Source organism: Talpa occidentalis, unplaced genomic scaffold (assembly GCF_014898055.3).
Source record: "Talpa occidentalis isolate TD23 unplaced genomic scaffold, MPIMG_talOcc4v2.1 talOcc4.3, whole genome shotgun sequence".
NCBI lineage: Eukaryota > Metazoa > Chordata > Mammalia > Eulipotyphla > Talpidae > Talpa > Talpa occidentalis.
In genome coordinates, this window is record NW_023603184.1 from 100874593 (window position 1) to 100891616 (window position 17024).

The following is a 17024-nucleotide window of genomic DNA, read 5'->3' on the forward strand; positions in this document are numbered from 1 at the left end:
TAGAATATGGATTATGTTCAGTTCCTTTTGAAAACAAGCTGTACCTTGTTGGTGGACAAACTACAATCACAGAATGTTATGACCCTGAACAAAATGAATGGCGAGAGATTGCTCCCATGATGGAAAGGAGGATGGAGTGTGGTGCTGTCATCATGAATGGGTGTATTTATGTCACTGGGGGATATTCCTACTCAAAGGGAACATATCTTCAGAGCATTGAGAAATATGATCCAGATCTTAATAAATGGGAAATAGTGGGCAATCTTCCAAGTGCCATGCGGTCCCATGGATGTGTTTGTGTATATAACGTCTGATTGAATCCATAGAAATGACCAACTACTCACTGTTTGGGTGATGTAAATAAGAACATGGGATTTGGAGTTTGGGGTTCCTTACTTATTAATGTGCCTGGCACATAATAGGTAAATTCTCATTCCTAACCCACATTTTAATCCCAAATTCAATGATTCATGGTTAAGAAAAATCTTATGTATCTTTACAGTTGAATCAGTGGGTTAACACCTACAGTCTCTGCTTTTCAAAGATAACATCAGATGTTGGACACTTCATAAAAGGTAAAATACCTTTATAGTGAATTTTTTTCCTGGTAGCATCAACACTGGGTGTAGGTCAATACCATTCTCTGGAATGAAGTTTCTCTTTTGAACCTGTAATGTGATAGGATACTTAAGGTTCCGCTTACCTAGCAGGAATTTGAAATTTATGGAGGGAATCTTCTCTACCTCTACAAAATCAACACTTAAAATTTTTTTCATCTTTAGACTTATTTAGAATGTAAGCTTAAAATAAGTCCTTTTTTCCCTTTGTATTGTATATAATTGATTATTTTTTTAATTTACTGACTACCAGAGATATACAATATACTGTGCAAAAGATTATTACTGTTCAGAGTTTACAAACTAAATTTAAAAGAATAGCAAATCTGAAAATTTGTGGAGAAAATGGTCAAACATTTGCTGATGCTAAGGGCTGTTTAATTTTGTGCTTTGATGTAAATTGATAGTTTAGGTGTCTTTAAGCATGTTAGAAAATTCTTTTTATTCTTAACTATAGGTAAATGTCTGCAAATGAAGTTGAATTTTAGAGCCAGAAAGCATGTATAACAGTTGTGATATCATAGAAAACACAATGAGGCAAAGAAATTTGCATTCATTTTTCAGCTGAGCTACTAAATAGATTTTGTAACTTTGAGTTCATTGGCCTCTCCTTGATTTGAGCTTCCCAGTGCATACACATTGGCACACAGGTTCTAAATTTGCCTAGGTCTGGGTCCCTATAATCTTTGGGACAGCCACAGGTGGCCTTGGTAGCTAGACCTTCTGAGTCAGAAACACCTTTGTCCATTTTCTCCAGTAGGCCTAATGCATTTCTTAACATACTTGCCATTACTTGAGAAAAGTTGGAAGCATTAAGCAACTTTCCTAAATTTTAGTAATCTATTAGACCATCTATTTACATTCTTCATTTTTTTAACAGACAATAATTATTTTTAACCTTAAATACTAAAGTTTAAAAACTATGTTGGTATTCTGATTTTTTTTTTAAATTTTAGAAAGAAACTGTGTAATGTATTCATTTCATTGACATCTTAAATAGATACAACCCTTTGGGGGAATGCAATATGGTACTATATGGAGCCATAAAAATGACCATATCATTGCCCCATAAATTTTATTAGCTTTGTAATCTAAAGAATAATATAAAAGCAAAACAAAAAAATTTAAAGGCAAATGCATGAGGATGTTTATGTCTGCATTATTTATAATAGCAAAAAATTGGGACTAATCTATGGGTAAAAGAAGAAAGTAAGTGGTGAAAATAGTGATGTTTTGTACTGCCATTAAAATAATTATTTGGAAGACTGTATAAAACATGGATGTATCTGTGATATGGTAAGTAGAATAAAAACAACCCAAAATAGTGTATACACTATGATTGTGACTTTGTAAAATCTTTATGCATGTGGAAGGTAATATGCAAAACTGAGATTCATTGTATTGGTATAGGGGAATATGGAATGATTTTTAATTTATTTAAATGTTTTTGTTTAATATTTGTATTTTCAATAAAAATAAATCATATACGTGGTAAAACTGCTTGAATTTGGGTTTATTGAGCTGAAGACAATCTGGCTTATTGAAACAACTGAATTATAGATTATTTTACTCTGTAATTGAATTACAGAGTAACACTCGCATTTAACAATATTGGACCAATAATATGTTTCTCATTGTGATTTAGAGATCTAGTTTATGAAATAGATGAGAATAATTGAAATCACCTTCCCCTTTTAGATTATGTACTTCCTATAAAATTCTGACTTGAATCCAACCTCTGGGAATTCTTTCCTGACTGTTTCAGCAATCATAGGGGCCTCCCTAGTGGCTCAGGGGTTCAAATCTCAGCGCTATCAAGCTATCAACAGCCTCTGTGGCATGAGTTTGATCCCCTGCCACATGGCACAGCAGACCTCTCCCATCTGGCCTGCTGCTCCCTTCTGCAGTGTATTTCAGTAGATCTGCCTGTTTCGCAGATTTTCGTCTCTGGTATACCCTCTAACCCCACCCTGCGCCTCTGTCCTATACCCCAGTTCTTGTATGCATAAATAAATAAAAGATAAATCTTAAAAAAAAATCCTCCGTCACATTTAAAGCATTTATCATTTATACATGCATAGTCTATCTCTTGGCTAAGTTTGAGGTCATGGATCACATCATCTTAGTATTCTCAAAGTCTAGCGTTTCATTTGTATATCCAGTGTACTTTTTTTTGAAGAATTATGGTATTGATTATTTTTACAAAACATTCCAGAGGTGCTTGAAGTATATTGAAAACTGATTTTGTAGCATTTAGTCTGAAGTTCCTATGTTCTATGAAATTTTATTGTCTTGATTTCTGTACATGAGGAAGGATTGGAAAGCTAAAACATTTCTGTCAGAATTATTCCAAGTTCCAAATCATTGTTCTATGAATGAAAAACATTTTAGAATAATTAAATGCAAGTCATTACTTTGGGAGGGCAAAAACTATTTTACAAAATAATTAGGATGCTGTGATCATTTTAAACATGACTCAATTATGAGGACTTTATCTTTCCAAAATTTTAAAAGTTGCTATTTCATAGGTCTTATTTATATATATTTTTTAGCTTTTAGCTGCAACTGAAAAAACATCAACATCTAGGGTCCTTGGCTTAATGCCCCATTAGCCTTTGTTTCCACATTCTATAAATATGTGCCTGTGTCATGGATTGAGTGTTTATGTCCTTTCCCACCTCTATTCAAACACATAGGTTACGGTCAGAACCCTCAATATGATTTATTTAGAGATAGGGCCCTCATGAAGTAATTTACATGAGGTCATAGGGCTACAACCCTGTAGGATTAGTGTCCTTACAAAAGACCCCAGAGAGGGCTCCCTTGTCCACAATCCATCCTGCCCTCCTCTTTCTCTCATTCTATTCCCATTCTCAGAATAACCAACATGCAGCCAGTTTGGGCGTGAATTTTCCATAATTTCAGAATTCTTCAACAAGAAGAATCTGGTTTCCAACAGAAACCAGACGGGAAAATGAAACAGACTAACTACCACCTAGGTCTTGGAATTTTAGTCAGACGAATAGTAAAGAATTCCAGTGAAGGGGCTTCCCTGGTGGCGCAGCGGTTGAGCGCTGGGTTGCGAAGCTGCCCGCTGCCTCTGCAGCACCGGCTCTATCCCCGGCTGCTCCCCGGCCACCTGAGGAGGGTCCCACATGGCGCACAGACCTCTCCTGCCGCCCGCTGCTCCCCTCAGCAGTGTACTTCGGTCCTTCTGCCTGCTCTGCTCCCCGCTCTGGCTCTGGTGAGTTCTCTCACCCTCCTGCGCTTCTGGCTGTGCCCAGTGCATGTATAAACAAACAAACAAACAAACAAATAAAACATGCCTCTAAAAAAAAAAAATTAAAAAAAAATAATAATTCCAGTGAGGGACTCTAAATAAAAAGTAGGAAAGTTTTAGAGTAAGTTGTACTTCATAATTGTTGAAGGTCTTTGAAACACAGTCTGCTGAATTACCATCTGCTTTTTCATTCTCCTCTTTCTAACATAAGGCATGTTCATTCTCCTCTTTCTAACATGAGCATTCATGGATGCTCAGCCAAGGACTTATAGAAGGACTCTTCCAGATGACATTTCCCCCTTGTCAGTTAGGAAGTCTAGTGGAAACAAAAGACATGTAAATTATTTTGCATTTTTTAAATAAATACAGAAACCCAAAGTTACTGATCTAATATATATATATTAAACTTCTGCCTTTAAAGAAATTAAGAAGGCAGGATAGAGTCTATATAGCCTTTGTCTCTTTGAACAAGTAGAAACTTCTGGAGAATATTTGAAGCAGGAATTACTGTTCATCTCCTTGGTCCAAAAATTTACTTATTCACCAAAAGTACAGCTCAAACATAAGTTTATGAAATTATTGAAAGATTTAAATAATGCCCAGTAAAAATCATCATTCCCTTGGATGGGTACAACTTCAGTCTTCAATTGCATTTTGTGGCTTCATATTCCCTATTTGAGATTTTCATCTTGCATATCTCTTTTGAAAAGTTGCTTAAGGGCCTCCCTGGTGGTGCAAGGGGTTTAGTTGAAACCTGTGAGGTTGTCCACGGCCACTGCAGCACGAGTTTGATCCCCCACCAGGGAGCTACCCACATGGTGCAGCAGACCTCTCTTGACTCGCCCGCTACTCCCCTCAGCAGTGTATTTCAGTCAATCTGCCTGTTCTGTTCCCCATTCTGTCTCTGGTGGATCTTCTCACCTTCCCACACCTCTGGCCTGCACCCCAGTTCTTGTATGCATAAATAAATATTTTTTTAAAAGAAAAGTTGCTTAAATTGGGCATCTTTTAATGACATCCGCCTTCTGTGAAAGTCTGTTTTTATTCCATAAATTACAAATAAAGATATTCTTGGTCATTGCAATGGATGAGCTGAAGCTTTGAAGTCTTTTTTTTTTTTTTTTTTTTTTTTCCCCTAGTAAGGAAGCTCAAAGTTTTATGGAAAAAAAAACCTGCAAAAATATCTTTGGAAGTAGCACCGCATCCTGTCTCATAAATTCAGGATCAGAAACTTTCTCATTGGCTCTTTCCTTTTGTCTTAGGGTAACTTGTTCCTCATAATTGTTGAAGGCCTTTGAAACACAATCTGTTGGAGCTTCCATCTGCTTTTGTTTTCCCCTTGCATGCCTATAAAAATCAAATACATAGAAGAATTTAAGATGAGGGAAAAGGGCCTTCCTGGTGGCACAAGGAGTTAAGACACAACCTTTGAAGCTATCCAGAGCCTCTGCAACACGAGTTTGATCCCCCGGCCCGCCAGAGAGCAACCCACATGGCACAGCAGACCTCTCCTGACTCGCCTGCTCCTCCCCTCAGCAGTGTACTTCAGTCAGTCTGCCTGTTCTGTTCCCCACTCTGTCTCTGGTGAATCCTCTCACCCCCTGCACCTCAGGCCTGTACCCCAGCTCTTGTATGCATAAATAAATCTGCAGTCCTCGGCTTGTGAAGCACTTTTATTCTGGTCTTGGAAGATGATCAGTTCTTTTCTTAAAGAAAACCTTGTATTTTACCAGGATTTTCTTAAATACATGCATCACTCCACTTTTCTGTTCAAACCCTGCAGCAACAGGCTATTTCATTCAGAATGGAAGTCAAGGTCCTCACAGCATTGTGCAGTGTATTATAGTCTGATAAACATGGCTCTGATGCCCTGTGAAAGCTCAAAGTCTCCCAAAAAGCAGAAAGAAGGGCTTCTGTGAATTCTGGGGCCATTGACAGTCCCCGTCAGATATTAAAATGTCATCAACTACTATGATTAAAATTGCAGGGTGTTATATTTGAAAATATAGAAGTAAGCTTAAAGAAAACCCTCTGAGGAATTGAGACATCAATAGATAACTGAGAAGCCTTTATCTAACATTACACTTTCATATGTGTCTGGATCTATATTCATGCTCACCTTGAAGGAGAGTGAATTGTACATTTCTGAGGACAATAAGAAAAAATTTATCAAAATTGTAAACAAAAAGGGACCTACCTGGTGGCACAAGGGGTTAAGCACTACACTGTGAGCTCTCCGCAGCCTCTGCAGCGCTAGTTTGATTCCCGGCCAGCCAGGGAGCAACCCACTTGGCGCAGCAGACCTCTACTGGCTCGCCCGCTGCTCCCCTCAGCAGTGTATTTCAGTCAGTTTGCCTGTTCTGTTCCCCATTCTGTCTCTATGAATCTTCTCACCCAAGCACCTCTGACCTATACCCTAGTTCTTGTATGCATAAATAAATACATCTTTAAAAATAAAATAAATTGTGTAAAAAAATACAAAATTACAAAACAAAAACAAGGTATAGAACTGTGAATATAATATACTATTAATTGTAGAAGGATAGGAAAAATATACAAATATTTACTGGCACATTCATAGACTATTTTAGGAAGACTATATAAGGAGAAGTAGTGACTATATTTACTTAATTTATTTTACCTTTGGGGAAGGGAACTTCATAGCTAGGTACATCTTATATCTGTTGCTCCTTAAAACAACAGAAATAATGGCAGGGGGACAAATTCAAAGCAACATATACACCTCAAAGTAGTAAGTACCTATAATTCTTTCAAATCTTGTTTGTTAGTAGATGTGTTGTATTACTCATTAAATCAGTCAATCAAAACGCACTTGTACTTATTTAGTCATGTAAATTGAAGCAAATATTATAGTTTGTTTTTTGAAAGCTTAATTTGCAGTTGAATAACTTAGCATCTAATAGAGTGCCTAAATCAAATAGTCAAGTAAACAGAATGAAAACAGATACATGAAGAGTTGTGGTACATGACAGTTTTCATCACAAAGTTATTTATCTTCTTATTTTCATTTATTGAGAAACTACTTATTGAGAGTCTCTTCTATGTCAGATTCTGCTCTAAACTCTGGAAAACAAAGGGAAGCAAGACATGTCCTTATTCTTAGGAGAGCCTCCCCAGCAAGGCATGCAGAACATCAACATGTCTCAGCAAGCTGGTAATTTTCAAAAGTGATAATGCTAAGAGAAAATAAGCAGAGCTAATAGTGGCTAAAGTGTGAGAGGCAGTGGGACTACTATTCCCACATTAAGTTTTTGTCAGGGACAAAATGTATTAAACATACATAAATCCCTCTGTGCCAAAAGCTATTTTGGGACCCTGAACATAAAACAGTGAACTGGAAGACACAGTTGCTGCCCTCAAGAAACTGAAGACATTCTATTGATGCAGACTGAAAATAAACAATCAAATTAATATGTAAAATGCAATGTCAGATTTACCACAACAGGCCAGGGAGGGCTGGGAATTCCTGAGCAATAGAGCATATTCTCAATGGGAAGTAGAAGCCAGGTTGCAACCACTTACACCATATTCAGGATAGTCATAGCTGATTATTTGCTTTAAAAAAATTTTTAGAAGAAAGAACTAAATCTCTCTGCCTTCAACAATTTGCTGTGATTTCTTTTCACATTCTACATAAATATTCACTTTCACACTTAATTTTTTAATTATAATTTTTATATTTTGTCACTTAAAGAAGTCCTCACAAACCTTGGAGGTGCCCATAATAAGATACCAGGTAGTGCTAAGTGTTATAAAGAAAAATAAATCAGAATGAAGAAGATGGAGTGAGATATTTGTGGGGCAGTACCATTTTATATAAGGCATCTCAGATAAGATGACATTTGTGCCCAGACCTGAAGGAAGAAAGACTAGAACTTAAAAACAGCAAGTACAAAGGCTGTGAGACATGGGTACTCTGACAACTTGTGTCCACTTGTAATCCAAAACAATTTTTTCCAGATTTAGTTCTCTGCTTTGCTTCTACCATATAAAGAAACAATGACAGTAACAAATGTGTGATCTTACTATTTTTTAAAGATTTATTTTTTTTTTATTTATACAAGAACTGGGGTACAGGCCAGAGGCGTGGGGGTGGGGGTGGGGTTGAGAGGATTCACCAGAAACAGATTGGGGAGCAGAACAGCAGACGGATGGAAGACACTGCTGAGGGGAGCAGCGGGAGAGACAGGAGAGGTCTGCTGCGCCATGTGGGTAGCTCCCCGGCCGGTCTGGAATCAAACCTGCACTGCAGAGTCTGCAGACAGCTTCACAGCACTGCACTCAACCTGCTACTCCACCGGGGAGGCTCTGTGTGACCTTATTAAGCAATTAATTAAGAAATGCAAAGGATGAATTTCATGAAAACAAGTTTGTTTTTTCAAGATATATCTGAAATTTAGGATTGTACGAAGGCTGAGTCTGATTCACAAGATCAACTTGGTCTCCCAAATGAAAGTCCTGAATCTCTAAAATGATTAAGTTCTGTTTCTAGGGGCCTCCCTGATGGCACAGGGGGTTAAGACGCAGCACTGTGAAGCTATCCGCAGCTACTGCAACATGACTTCCATCCGCGGGAGGTGACCCATATGGTGCAGAAGACCTCTCCTCTCTTGCCCGCTGCTCCCCTCAGCAGTATATTTCAGTCAGTCCACCTGTTCTGCTCCCCACTCTGTCTCCGGTGAATCTTCTCACCCCCTGCACCTCTGACCTGTACCCCAGTTCTTGCATGCATAAATAAATAAATCTTTAAAAAAAGTTCTCTATCAGAAACCCTTTTCCTGACTGTAAAAAGCTATCTTTTCAAATCTTTTTTAATCTTCTATGAGTCCCCCATAATTTGCTTTGTCCAGAGACAAAGGAGGAAGAATTCTTTGAGTTGTTAACACTGTTTTTAAAGCAAACATGTGCATTTAATGAAAACAAACCATGTACGTGCACTCAGTGTTATTTTTAAGGGAAACAACAGAGAAGGGAGGGATGGGGGGAAAACCAAGAGATCAAAGGTTATTACAACCTCTTGGAGTTAATACTGAGTTTTATTAAAAGTTTCAAACTAGTATATCCTGTTTTTTTCCTGTCTCCCATCTATAAAGAAATGCCATCAGTCTAGTTTATAGGGGGACTCTCGGGAAACCGAACAAAAGAGCAGGAAAAAGACAAAACTAGCAGGCAAACTGTAAATCTGAGGCGTACAGCAGGGGAGAAGGGGAAAGAGGGCAGGGAAGAGCACAAGGGTCTACAGTGATGGATCACACATGCCATGGTGGTGAGAGAGTTATGGGGAGTACACTTGAGGGGAGAAATCAAACACTACAAAACTAAACAATGATGTAAGAAAATAAATTATTAAAATAATGCCATCAGAGAAGCATGATGAATTTAACTAGGCTCTGACCATTCCTGAGGCAGAGGGAGAACCTAAGTTTTATGTACTTCTGTATTTATAGAGCCAAGCACATAGTAGGCATGCCACGTGTGTGAAATTAATAATATTAAATGGAAGAATAAACACTGTCTAGTGAAACTTCAGTTCAATTTTTGATGATTTTTTTATTGTTTTTTTTTCCAAACCCTTCCCACAAAAACTCAAAAGGATGAAATGGGCAAATCCTAGGCCCCCATAGTCACAGCAGATGCCTGACTGTGGGTATCACAAGAATTTCAAGATCCAGAACCTGGAAGTTAGGCCTAGATGGCATGGCTCGCTGAGTCTCAGCATGATCCCTTTATGTGGTTGCCTAAATTGTTTGTAAGCTGATGTAGCAAGAAGCATAGGAGGCAAGGAACCTCTCGACCTATGTTCCTTTCATTTGGTGAATATACTGGTCGGCAGAATTGCTAAGAAATGCAAACTTTGGATACACTGTGAGAGACCAAAGGGAGGCAACAGGTAGCCACATTCACCCGCCTGTATCTGTACCTTGTTTCTTTCCTTTGCTCTGCTTATTTGATCATTCAGAACTAAACCAAAGTAAAATCAACTTGAATGGAATCCAAATCTTTATTTTCTCCAGTCCCTAAACTTAGACCTGAGGCCATGGCCTAGTTTTCAGATGACATTATATTGTCTAACTCTGTTTTTATAATAAACACTTAATATAAGATGAAAACTTGTGCACAGTATTATTTTAAGGCAAAATAGAGGACTGCCCTCACAGAGCTGACTGTCTAGTGAGAAAGACAAAAAGTATAAAAATTCTGCGCATGGAGAGCAGTGTCTAAGATATTAGGTCTAAACTATTAGGTCTAAGCAGTGTCTAAGCTATAGTGAACTCACTCATTCCACCTAAACTGATAATGTGGAATCTTACCTTTCAAATGACCTATTTTTTAATAGAATTTTTAATTATAATTAAATATTACCCAGTATGAACTTAATCTGACTACACTAGATCTTCTGTATTCGTACACCACAATACCACATACTTCTACATCAACCGCAATATTTATTTGGGGTGGAAATAGAAGGCCACAGCACTTAAACCTTCAGTGGTGTCCTCAATTGCTCATTAGTCACCTTGTATGTGTTGAGTCTCTCTTTTTCTCTGGCAGCAACGAAACCGTCACTTGGCCTGAATATAATATGGGGGTGGGGGGCCGCTCATGGAGATGAGGTCCAGAGTCTCTGTCTTCCATGGTTAGGAGAGTAGAAGGATAGCATGCCCCTTGCACCGGGAATGAGCATTGCAGAACTGTGAACACGCAGGGGTTTATACTGAATGAACCCTGGGGCCTCCCTGGTGGTGCAGCGGTTGAGCGCTGGGTTGCGAAGCTGCCCGCAGCCTCTGCAGCGTCGGTTCAATCCCAATCCCCGGCGGCTCACCGGCCACCAGAGGAGGGTCCCACATGGCGCGCAGACCTCTCCTGCCGCCCGCTGCTCCCCTCAGCAGTGTGCTTCCGTCCTTCTGCCTTCTCTGCTCCCCTCTCTGGCTCTGGTGAATTCTCTCACTCTCCCGCGCTTCTGACTGTACCCAGGGCTTGTATAAATGTATAAATCAATCAATCTATCTTAAAAATATATATATATATTGAATGAACCCTAATGTGTTGGTCCTAGATATGATGTAGTGTCCTTTACTCAGCACACTTACAGGTTGGTTCTCACAAGGGATGAATGCCAGAGCTGGGGCTGGGGATCTTATTTCATGTATAAAGCAATAAGAAATGTTATAATTGGGGAACTGTGGGGTACTATGGGAGCGTAAAAGAGGAACAACTTCCAACAAGAAATGAAGCCTGAACTAAAACCTGAAAATAAGCTGGGGATTTTAATATTTTATACTTTCTCGTTTTTCCCTAAAATTTTCAAAACTTCCTCTTTTGGCTCCACTCTTATATTACATACCATACTGAAAATAACAACTCAACAGGGATTCTATTCTTCCAACCACCAGTTCTTCCAACATCTTTTCCAAAGCTTCCTGTCTTCCCACTTGTTACAACACAAGGGCCATTGCTCTATTGAAAGTCTTCCTCTCTGTGCTCTGGATCTTACCCTTTCTCGTGGATGTCCCCTCTCCCATGGATCACCACCTTCTCTCCTAAAGATGGAACTTGCTGTCTTTAGAGTCAAATGATTTTTTTAGAAATTCTATTCTCAAAAATATTATTAAAAAAAATCCTTACTTGACCCCACATCTCTTTATAGGAGCAGCCATTTCTTCATTCTCCTTCAGAATAAAACTCAAAAAAAGTTGTCAACCCCTTTATTTCTAATCGCTCACCTCCCATTTGCTGTTACAATCCTTTCTAGGACTTCTAGCCCCAATAATAGAAACTACTATTATCAAGTCACCTATGGCTTTCATGTTGCCAAATTCAAAAGATACTTCTCTTTGTTCATTTTACCTGATGTCTTACATAAACTGACCTAAGTTAGTTTTACCCTTCTCAATTATCACTTTCTTTTGTTAGGTATCACTAATCTTCATTAGAAGGCTATAGTGCTTTTTTGACTCTGAGGAGGAAATTCTGCCAAATTACTACTTAGTTTGCCCTACAATCATAAAATTTTGAACTTTTCTTTCTCCCAATAATAAGATTTTTTCCCAAAAAAGATTAATTCCAAGTATTCATTCTGAGGTTCTGGCCTAAAATTCCCTGATTGGCTCCCTATCTCCAAAGTTGCCTGACTTCTTACTGCAGGTATTACTAAAATCTAGGGTTTCTTGGACCCACAAAAAAAAAAAAAAAAAAAAGTGGATTTTGAAGAGAAGCTTGAGCTTCTCAATGAAAAAGGAATTGTATAATGAATCTAGTAAATGATGACCAATAGCTGTTAAAATCAGTAAATGAGAGACTGATATTGAACTTTATAATGATTGCCCAGGTTGATAACATTTGAGTCCACTGATTAATCATAATGCTAAAAAAGAGAGACAAACAGACATTATATGTCTCCTGATAAAATGTGGTAAGAACACAGCATCACCTATCAAATATTTCTCCCAAATATCTAGCCTGAATCTTGTCAAGCCACTATACCTAATTTTCATTTTATAGAAAATACAGGGAGAAAAGAACATTTTCAATAACATCCTAGGAAGCATCAGTCAAATCTAGAATGTAACAAATTCTTAAAGAAAATTACTTGATTTTACCAACAAGTAAATGGCAAGAAAAACAAAAGAAAGGAATCTATCAATTAAAAGAAATTTAAGATCCACGTTAACAATTCAATAGATGACCAGCACTTGGAGTCTCATTACATAAAAAGAAAAATATTTATTATACAATCAATAAAATCTGAATGTTTACTGGATATTAACATTAAATAACTTTCTTAAATTTTATTTTTGAGTATAATGGTAAAGATGATTATATATTTTATTTTATTTTTTTTAAAGATTTATTTATTTATACAAGCACTGGGTACAGTCAGAAGTGCGGGAGGGTGAGAGAATTCACCAGAGCCAGAGTGGAGAGCAGAGCAGGCAGGCTGATGAAATACACTGCTGAGGGGAAGCAGCGGGCTGCAGGAGAGGTCTGCGTGCCATGTCGGACCCTTGCCTGAACCCGGTGCTGCAGAGGCTGCAGGCAGCTTCGCAACCCAGCTCTCAACCGCTGCGCCACCGGGGAGGCCCGATTATATATTTTAAAAGAATTTAAATTTAAAGAATTTTAAAGAATTAAAGAATTTAAAAGAATTCTTATTCTTAAAGATACAGACGCAAGACTTTATGGATGAAATCATGATGTCTGCCATTTGTTCTGAATAGTCTGATGAGGATTTTAGGGAAGGAAGCGGCATGTAGATAAAACAAAATTGGTCATATGCTGATAAATACAGAATCTAGGTAATAGATTGTGGGTGATTGTCACCCACAATAGATAGATTGTCAATATACTACCCTTTCTACTTTTGTAGTATGATGGAATATTTCTGTAATAAAAATGAAAACAAACAAAAGAAAAAACCGGCAACTCTCTAAGCTCTCTTCTTGAAAAATCTTCCCAAAATATATGGAAGGTTTACTAACAATATCGTTGTAATAGTTCATCTGGTTTCTTTCCTTTGGAGCCTCAAAGTTTCCCCCTGGGCTCTTTGGAGTTAATTTGCTGCCTCACGTCTATTTTTAAATGAGTAGAATAGAATTCCTTCCCTGAGACTATTTTTTGCTAGTTGCACTGTTATTCTCCTGGGGTGGTGGATTAGAGGAATTCTCCCAGTAGGAGGCGCTGTTCTCAAAGTTTTATTATAGTTTGTGACGTAAAAGCCCCCAGGTCTTCGAGTTTTCCTGGGTATTCTCAGAATGACAGTAAGCTGAAAGTAGTTTTGCTTCTGGAATGATTTTACACTTTACTCTGTCTATTGGCCATGGATGTAAACAGATTGCAACTTAATCATCTCAGCTGTTTTGTTTTTTTTAAGATTTATTTTATTTATTTATGCATACAAGAACTGGAGTGTAGGCAGATGTGGGGGTGGGGGCCGGGAGGGTGAGAGGATTCACCAGAGACAGAGTGAGGAGCAGAGCAGGCAGATCTACTGAAATACACTGCTGAGGGGAGCAGCTCCAGACTGGAGTGGTTTGCTGCGCCATGTGTGGGCTAGCTTCCTGGCTGGGGATCCAGCTCAGGCCATAGTGCTGATAGCACAGAGATTTTAACCCCTGTGCCACCAGGGAGGCTCCTGGTTTTGTATTTTTTTCCTTCTCCCTTGATGAGGTCTCTAGACTCTTAAATATAGACCTGTCTTCCATCCCAGGGAGAGTGCTTCATGTTCTAATTTAATTGCTGTTGTTGTTATTGTTAAGTTAGCCTGGTACCTGCTTCTTTAGCGTATGTTTCTAAGCAAGATCATATCAGAATTTGTAGAGCATGATGTTAAATGCAATTCGGAGGACCTTCTTTAAGAAAAAGTATCAAATTGGTAGGAAACAGGTAGGAAAATGAATATTTCTTTAGAATAGATAAATTGATCACGATAAAGACAAATATCTAGGGCCTCCCAGGTGGCGCAGCGGTTGAGCACTGGGTTGCGAAGCTGCCCGCAGCCTCTGCAGCGCCGGTTCGATCCCCAGCTGCTTCCCAGGTCCCACATGCCCAGACCTCTCCTGCCGCCCGCTGCTCCCCTCAGCAGTGTACTTCGGTCCTTCTGCCTGTTCTGCTCCCCGCTCTGGCTCTGGTGAATTCTCTCACCCTCCCACGCTTCTGACTGTACCCAGTGCTTGTATGTATAAATAAATAAATAAGTCTTTAAAAAAAAAAGACAAATACCTAAAAAAATCAAAATATTTAAACAGTTAAATTAAAATATGACATTTCAATGTTAAAACATTTACATTTTTAAATAACTGTTTTTTAAAACAATGTTATAATACTTTTCCTACTTTTTTAAAGCTGAATTGACTAACTTCATATAACAATAATTTTTTTTTAAAGATTTATTGACTGATTGATTGATTGATTTATACATACATACATACAAGCACTGGGTATAGTCAGAAGCCCAGGAGGGTGAGAGAATTCACCAGCGCCAGAGCGGGGAGCAGAGCAGGCAGAGGGACAGAGGTACACTGCTGAGGGGAGCAGTGGGCGGCAGGAGAGGTCTGTGCGCCATGTGGGACCCTCCTCCGGTGGCCGGGGAGCAGCCGGGGATCGAACCAGCGCTGCAGAGGCTGCGGGCAGCTTCGCAACACAGCGCTCAACCGGTGCAACACCGGGAAGGCCCTCATATTGTTGTAGAGCAACCCCGATACAAAACGGGGTGCCTGACTGTGGGTCCTCACCCGTGCGCTTAAAAGGACTTAATGCTCTACTGCAGGCACACGTGAAAGGTTAATAAAAGGTTTATTTACAAGGGAAGGGGAAATGAGGAAATGTACAGCTCAGGGAGAAAAGTGGGAGACAAAGTTTTAAATGAGTCCTACCCAATCCGCCGATCAGGAATCCCAAAATGGCGCTCTGAGAGCTGGCCGCCAGCCAGGAGCGGTGAAGCCAGGAGGCGAGCGATCGCGAGCCAGAGAGCCCAAGGCCCACGTGTTTGGTTTTTTATATCCAACCTGGCTGCCCAACTCCACCCTCAGGTCCCAGCCACCCTCCCTTGGTGGTGATGGGATTTGTCTTTCCCAGAGTCTTGATGGCTTTAGTCTGGAGTGGGGGTGGAGTCCACAAAGCCTGTATGGGATTAACTCAGGACATCACTTCCCCCTAACAATATAACAATAATTTTGTAATTTTTTTACACTGCTGAGGAGAGCAGCGGGTGAGTCAGGAGAGGTCTGCTGGGCCATGTGGGTCACATTCCTGGCTGGGGATCAAGCTCGTGCTGCTGTAGCTATGGATAGCTTCATAGTGTTGATGCTTTAACTCCTTGCACCACCACGGAGGCCCCTAATTTTTTCAGTTCTTTAGTAAATCAGGAATATGTATTTCCTCTCATCTTATTGAAAATGTTCTAAAACACTTGCTCAGTTTATAGATAATATTGGCTTATTCTCACTTCAACTTCTTTTGACACAGATACCAAAAATGCCCTATCAGACACCAGGAGAAATGTGGTGGGGGAAATATGAAATGGAAAAAACAGTCTTTTCCTACTACCAGTCTACAACCCTTCTTAGCAGAATTTATTCTGTTGATCACTGGTTCATGGAAATGTCCTCCCCTTTTAGCTTCTCTGGTACATTATTTTCCTTGTACCTCTCTGTCTGTGCTTAGTCTAGCTTCTGTAGAGGTTTCTCTTCCTTACCTTCAATATCCAAAAACTTGGAAGGCTAACGGGTTCAGTCCTGGGCTCTCTTATCTTTGCTGTTAACTCTTCTCAGAGAGCTCATCAATGCCATGACTTTACATGTCTCCTATAGGCTAATTATGAATTCCAAAATTTGTGTCACCAACCCTGATTTCTCCCCTAAATTCCAAATTCATATATTAAAGGTCTACTTGATGTCCCTACCTAGATACCTAAGAAATATTTAAAAATAAATGTCAAAAACATTATCCTAAATTATTATCCTACATTAATTATGAATATGGGGAGCGAAGGGGGAAGCAATAATCACCTCTTAGTGGTTTTAGAAGTGTGGTTGGGATTTTTCATTGCTGTAATGACTGGAGGTGCTAAGTATATTTCTTCCAGAACTTGGTTTTATTTTTTTACTTAGCATAACATTATGTTTGTGAGTTTTATTGATTTCAATGCATGTGGAGAGATGAGAGAAGAGAAGAGGAGGGGAGGGGAAGAGAGAGGAAGTGAAGAAGAGTAAAATATTAGTGACCCAATGAAAACACTAAATAAATGTTCTGCACTAAGTGTGGTTCCTGGTGGTAGACTCTAGCTGCAGTATTAGCTATAAATTGTGAGGCACAGAGGAACAGTTATATTTGTTTAGGTGTCATGATATCTAGAAAGAGTTTCGGTCTTCTTTTTACTCCCAATGCCAAGTTTCAGACCAGGACATCTGTAGGCATGTAATAAACAATTTCCTGAATGAAACAATGTGCTGTTTTGTTTTGTTAAGCAAACCAAAAAGAGAATGAAATGTTTAATTATGTCTGGCATAGAGACTAGATAAAAATTTATTGAGGGCCTCCCCAGTGGCGCAGCGGTTGAGCGCTGGGTTGCGAAGCTGCCCGCAGCCTCTGCGGTGCCGGTTCGATCC

At 39.1% G+C, this 17024-nt stretch overlaps 1 protein-coding gene across 5 annotated transcripts in view; it reads left to right on the top strand.

The window, feature by feature from the left end:
• Positions 1 to 2112, top strand: part of KLHL23 (kelch like family member 23) — a 32126-nt gene extending 30014 nt beyond the window's left edge. For all 5 annotated transcript variants that reach the window (XM_037523493.2, XM_054699839.1, XM_054699838.1 and 2 more), the window contains one exon: positions 4 to 2112. In XM_037523493.2, the coding sequence (XP_037379390.1) occupies positions 4 to 314 (311 nt within the window). In that variant the 3' untranslated portion in view covers positions 315 to 2112. The remainder of the gene's footprint in view (positions 1 to 3) is intronic.
• Positions 2113 to 17024: the final 14912 nt, after the last annotated feature.